Here is a 6,585-nt window from a genome sequence, read left to right as displayed (position 1 = left end):
CTGATGGGAGGGTGAGCAGGTGGGTCGCTGAGAAGCCCGCCCCTCAGACCCAGGGCCACAGGGACTGAGCTGGGCGGGGCTCACAGAGACCCTCCCCCTTTCCCCTCTCCACACTAACAAGCACCAAGTAGAGAGCAGCAGGCTCTACAACAGGGAGGGAAAAGCAGGGAGAGAGACTCCCGCTGAGGCACAGACATGCAAGGAAGGCTGGAAGCGGAGGGTGAACCCAAGCACTGCAGAAACGCCCTCTGGGTTCCGTCCCTCCCTAGCACATGGTCACAGTAGGGCTGGTGGTGCACAGAGGGGAGCCAGAGCAACAATAGGTCCAAAGTGAGCTTCACTCCTCACCCGACTGACCCCCATGCTAACAGCCGGACACACACAGGCCACTTCTAGGCATAAATACTACCTACCTCAGTCTTCCTGGTCTCACGATGTCTAACATTCAACACACAATGAGGAGATACACACACACACACACACAGTCAAGGGACAAAGCAATCCACAGAAACAGACCAAGGGATGACCCAGATGTTAGACTCTTAGGGAATTTAAAGCAACTATGACTAACATGTTAAAGGCCCTAGTGCAGCGGTTCTCAACCTGTGGGTCGCGACCCCTTTGGCGGTCGAACGACCCTTTCACAGGGGTCGCCTAAGACCATCCTGCATATCAGATACTTACATTACGATTCATAACAGTGGCAACATTACAGTTCTGAAGTAGCCACGAAAATAATTTTATGGTTGGGTCACAACATGAGGAACTGTATTTAAAGGGCCAGAAGGTTGAGAACCACTGCCCTAGTGGAAAAAGGAGACACAAATGCATGAACCGGTAAGGAACTCCAGCACAGGTGGAAACTGTAAAAGTGAAAGGGGAAGGTTCAAAATAAATGCAAGCAGCCCTGGCCGGTATGGCTCAGCTGGAGGGTCGTCCTATGCACTGAGGGGTCACTGGTCAAGGCACACGCACGGGCTGCGGGTTCGGTCCCCGGTCAGGGTGCTGGGGTGCGTGTGAGAGGCAACCGACGTTTCTCTCTCACGTCGATGTTTCTCTCTCTCTCCCTCTACCTTCCTCTCTCTCTGAAATCAATAAAAACATATTTAATAAATAAATAAAAATAAGCAAATAAGCAGAATGACCTCAACAGGTCCATCCTGAGATTTGACATAGTGAACTGAGGATAGGTCCATAGATATTATCCAACACAAATGACCCAAACTGATGCATAAAAAAAAAAAGAGTAAGAGACACAGAACAATCCAAAAACTAAGAAATAATATTCAACAGTCTAACCTAAGTGTAATTGGACCCAACGTGCCCAGAGAACCCAAAGCAGGATAAATACCAAACACAAGCATCTAGCATATCACATTCAAACTGCTAGAAGCCAAAGATAAAATGCTGGAAACATTCAGAAAGAAAAGATACATTATATACAAAGGAACAAAGACACAGCAGACCCCATGCCAAAAACCAGGCAGACCAGAAAATGGCACATGGTAACACTAAGGGAATTTGAAGCTGCTGGTACAAGGTAACCAAAGCAACAACAACCCAAATCCAGCTCAACTGAACAGACTGACTCAGTCCTCCAGCCTAGCAAAAAGTGTGCCCCTATAATGTGAGGAAAAATTGTGAACCTATAATTCTATATCCAGTGAAAATATCTTTCAAAAATGCCAAAAGCAGCAGACCTACACTACAAGAAATATTGAAGGAAATTCTTCAGGAATATGATACCAGATGGAAACATGGATCTACATAAAGAAATGAAGAACTCAGAGATGATTAAAATAAGGTAATATAAAATACTAGAGGCCCGGTGCACAACATTTGTGTACTGGGTGGGGTCTCTCAGCCTGACTTGTGCCTTCTTGCAGTCTGGGACCCCTCAGGGGATGTCCGCCTGCTGGCTTAGGCCCGCTCAGCGCGGGGAGCAGGCCTAAGCTGGCAGGTGGACATCCCCCGAGGGGTCCTTAGCTGCCGGGGTTCTTGTTCCAGCATTAAGAAGGGGTTCAGCAATCTAGAGAAGGGCTATGTGTAACTTAATAAAGAGTCCAGAGACGAAACATAATTTTGAAAGGGGGTCAGAGGAGCCTAGCTAAAGAAACTAAGATCTCCTCATCTCAGGACCCCTTGCTTTTTATTAACACAATTTGTCCTAAGGTGAGGCGGAGATATACACATCAAAGGGTCAGGTTTCATATACAGAGGCCATTGTAAGATTATCAGGTTTTGGAGAAACTGCCTTCGGCTGTTCAGGTGTTTGGCCAGTAGGAGGCAATAATATGTAGATTAAGATGCCCTTAGCTGTCTGGCAGCAAGCAATTATCCTTTTCAGGTTTGGGAAAATGCCCTTCAGCCACTCGATTCAGCCCTGCTGTCTGGAATTGGCTTCCGGAACTTAGCGCTGCCGCAGAGGTGGGAGAGGCTCCCGCCACTGCCACTGCGCTCACTAGCCCTGAGCCCGGCTTCTGGCTGAGCGGCACTCCACCTGTGGGAGCGCACTGACCACCAGGGGGCAGCTCCTGCATTGAGCGTCTGCCCCCTGGTGGTCAGTGCGTGTCATAGCAACTGGTCATTCTGCCATTCGGTCGATTTGCATATTAGCCTCATTATATAGGATAATGTAATTATATATTATATAAATGTTACATATTACATTATCCATGTATTGACATATAAGATACTATGTTATAACTTTTATATATGTATATGCTATCCTTTTCCTTATTTTAAATTGCTCTGTAGATAATTGTCTGAAGTAAAACAACAGAAATGTAGTGTAGGCTTACAGCATAAGTAAAAATAGAAAGTATGACAACAATAGCACAAAAGATGGGAGGGAGGAATTGGAGTGAGTGTGCTACTGTAAAGTTCTTACATTATACATGAAGTACTATAATATTACTTGAAGGTAGACTGTGATTAATTAAAGATGTAGACTGCAAGCCCTAGGGCAATCACTAAAAAAATTATAAAGAGAGGTATAAATAATAAAGCAAAAGTGGAGTAAAATTTAAAATACTCATTTAAAAAACCCCATGGAAATAGAGGGGAAAAGGAACAAAGAACAGATGAAAGAAATGGAAAACAAAATGATGGTAAATTTTAATGCAATCACATTGATAATTAATTATATGTAAATGACCAAAACATACAATGAACAGATAGAGATGATAAGATTGGACAAAAAAATAAAGACTAAATATGTTGTCTGCAAGAGGCTCCATTTAAAGTAAAAGAATGGTGCACAAGGCTTGTGAAACCCCCGCCTGTGAGCACGGCCGGTCATGTCGCTGCGGCACAGTTGGCCTTGGGACAGGGCACTTTTCCAAGTGGTTTTGACCTCATCACATGAGCTCTATTAAAAGCAGGGTTTTCTCCAGGAGGTGACAGAAGGGGACACCGGGTAGCTTTGAAGCCTGAGAGGGATTCCTTGTGAGGGAGGCTCCACTGCTGAGCTGGAGGGGCCACAGGGCACAGATCTGAGAGTGGCTTCCAGGAGCTGAAAGAGATCAACAACTCCAAGACCATTGGGACGTCAGTCCTACAACCTGAGTGAGTTTCCAGACGGTGAGATCTGGGCACAGCTCTGAGCTGACAGACAGGGGTTGTTTGAAGTCACTAAGTTTGTGGGAGTGGTGGGGTGGAGGGGGCTTATGGGGGGAACATCTGTAATACTTTGAACAATAAAGATAAATTTTAAAAAATAAAGTCACTAAGTTTGTGTTAATTTACTACATAGCAACAGAAATATAGATGGAAAAACATACCATGCAAACACTCATCAAAAGCACGTGGAGTGACTAAATTGCGATCAGATACTTTGGAACAAGGAACATTATCAGCAATAAAGACAGGCATTATCTATAATAATAAAAGCGCAATATGCTAATTAGACCGGACAACCTTCCTGACGAAGCCAGCGGCCGTAGGGAAGCCAGGGGAAAAAAGGCTACCTCTTCATGAATTTTGTGCATCGGGCCTCTGGGATAATGATAAAGGAGTCAATTCATCAAGAAGATATAACAATCCTGCCCTGACTGGTTTGGCTCAGTAGATAGAGCCGATGCCTGCGGACTTAAAGGTCCCGGGTTCGATTCAGGTCAAGGGCATGTACCTCAGTTGCGGGCACATCCCAGTAGGGAGTGTGCAGGAAGCAGCTGATCAATGTTTCTCTCTCATCGATGTTTCTGGCTCTCTATCCCTCTCCCTTCCTCTCTGTAAAAAATCAATAAAATATATTTTAAAAAAAAGAAGAAGATATAACAATCCTAATAACAGAGCTTCAAAATATATGAAGAAAAACTGAGAGAACTGAAAGGAGTAATAAATCCACAATTACAGATGGAGCTTTTACAGTCCTCTCTCACTGATAGAACGAGTACCGAGGAAATCTGTCAGAACAGAGGAGACACGGACCTGCAGAACGGCTCCTATTTTGTGACGCATGTTGAGTGGGAACAAAAACACAGAAGACCCAGAGGGTGTGAGAACGGGTGAGACGTCCGTTTCTGGCTCCATTCCAGTCCCAGCCGAGTCTTTCCTCAACCTGCCTCGGAGACCTGTACAATCTCACTAAATTCCCCTTTTGCTTACGTTACACAGAATAGGTGTCTACTGTTTGCACACAAAGAACCTTAACTAAGCAAACAAATGTTACACACTTTGGAAAAATGAACAGTGTCTGGTGAATGTCTATTTGCATGAATAAAGGGGGGGGGGTAATTGCCTAGGATATAATTCCAGACTCAAATCAGCCCAAGTCATCCTACTTTTCACATTCCGCTTACGTATTGCTTCTGTAGCCCAGTGGTAAATATCCCAGTCATTACTGGGCTCATTAATCAGGCGATCATACAGGTTCAGCTGTTTCTCTGTCATTTGATGCAGATATTCTTTAGCAAAGAGGCTAAAAACGAGAGAGAGAGAGAGAGAGAGAAAGAGATTAAAAGGCCAGTCGTCTCCAGCCGAGGAGCAATGGCCCCCAGCCCTGCCCCCACCTGAGCAGGATGCAGTTCTCCAGCATGCCCCGCTTCCGGCTCTCATACAGCAGGCGGGCTCTTTTGGTCTCTATGGGCTCATCAGGTCGCTCCTGCCACGGAGGCAGAGGGATTTCAATCATATCCTTCTGGGAATCTGACGGGCTGTCACCTCTGTAGAAACGGCTGAAGGACGTCACGCTGGGCAACGGAGACACGAGGTGCTGTCTTGACAGAGCAAGCATCTGAAACAAACAGACCACAGACATCTTTTTAGCATCAGGTAACGTCACCGTCACCCTTCACACGCACTAGGCGCCAAGCGCGTCTGGTTTCAGCCAGTCCTCCAGAAGCTTCGCTGAGACTGGCCCATTACAGCTTAGAGGCCCAGGCTCAGGGACCCAGGTCCCTCCGACAGTAACTGCAGTCAGACCCGAAAGCCAGCTCTGACGGCAAACACGTTCTTAACCAGTGCACTTCCAGAAGCTCTTCAGCAGACGTATGTGCTCCCCCATGCATTGCCTTCCGGTGCGGTGTGTACTCTTGTCTCTTGACCGTGTTAAAATCTGAGCATGCAGTGACGGCATGGGCCCTAATCCTCCAAGGGCTCCCAATCTAGAGAAGGGCAAAGCCTACCACGACGCCATGAGAAGGTGTTCGTGTCAGCAAGATGGCAGGACAGGACACACTCTCCTGCTCCCAGAAACCATCAACTCCGTAACACACAGACCGGTTCCCTTTAAGAGAAATCCCGAAACCAGTGAAGAGGCTCCCAAACCCCGGGCAAGCACAGAGCAGCTGCATCAAAGCTGGAAGGAAAAGCCATGACAGTCACTCATCTCGGTCCCTCCCCCTGGCTCAGCCTGGTCCGACTGAAGAAAATCTTCAGTCTCCCTCAGGAGAGAAAGGGGAGCCTGAGACATACCCCCAGCATGCCGACCTCTCGGGGGGCTGCCAGACTGGCTAGTGTTTGTTCTCTCTGAATCTAAGTGCTGGCAGGAGATGGCACCAGGTTGGGTGCTGTTGAGAACAAAGGCAAGGGTTTGGACTGGCCCGCACTCCCCCACCATGGCCCCTGCCTCTGGCCCGGCATAGAACGAGCAGGAGAAAACCCCCAACTCCTGGCTTTTTACATGGAAATGTATTAAAACTCCCCAACCAAAATACATAGAGTGGCCGAATGGATAAAACAATGAGATCCAACTGCCCTGGCCAGTGTGGCTCAGTTGGTTGGAGCATCGTCCCGTACATGGAAAGGTCGCAGGGTCAATCCCTGGTCAGGGCTCGTATGAGAAGGCAACCGATCAATGTTTCTCTCGCCCATCGACGTATCTCTCTCTCCTTCCCCTCTCTCTCTCAAGTCGATAAGCATGTCCCTGGGTGAAGATTTAGAAGATAATAATAATAAGTAAGACCCAACTATATGCTGTTACAAGAGACTCATTTTAGATGTAAGGATACACATGGGCTGAAGTGAAAGGATGAAAAAAACATATTCCATGCAAAAGTGAGCAGAATGACCCTACTCATCTCAGACAACACAGACTTTAAGTAAAAAACTGTCAGGGAAAAAAAAAACCTGTCGAAGATAGAG

The 6,585-nt window shown here is 46.7% G+C and overlaps 1 protein-coding gene across 1 annotated transcript in view; it reads right to left on the bottom strand.

The window, feature by feature from the left end:
• Window positions 1–4,692: 4,692 nt before the first annotated feature.
• SDHAF2 (succinate dehydrogenase complex assembly factor 2) overlaps window positions 4,693–6,585 on the bottom strand; it is a 3,573-nt gene continuing 1,680 nt past the window's right edge. The window contains exons 2-3 of the mRNA XM_014544565.1: window positions 5,013–5,236; window positions 4,693–4,921 (exon numbers count right to left, since the gene is read on the bottom strand). Of these exons, the coding sequence (XP_014400051.1) occupies window positions 4,708–4,921; window positions 5,013–5,236 (438 nt within the window). The 3' untranslated portion in view covers window positions 4,693–4,707. The remainder of the gene's footprint in view (window positions 4,922–5,012; window positions 5,237–6,585) is intronic.

This window comes from Myotis brandtii, unplaced genomic scaffold (assembly GCF_000412655.1).
Source record: "Myotis brandtii unplaced genomic scaffold, ASM41265v1 scaffold369, whole genome shotgun sequence".
NCBI classification, from domain to species: Eukaryota; Metazoa; Chordata; class Mammalia; order Chiroptera; family Vespertilionidae; genus Myotis; species Myotis brandtii.
This window is presented reverse-complemented; position numbering and strand designations above follow the sequence as displayed.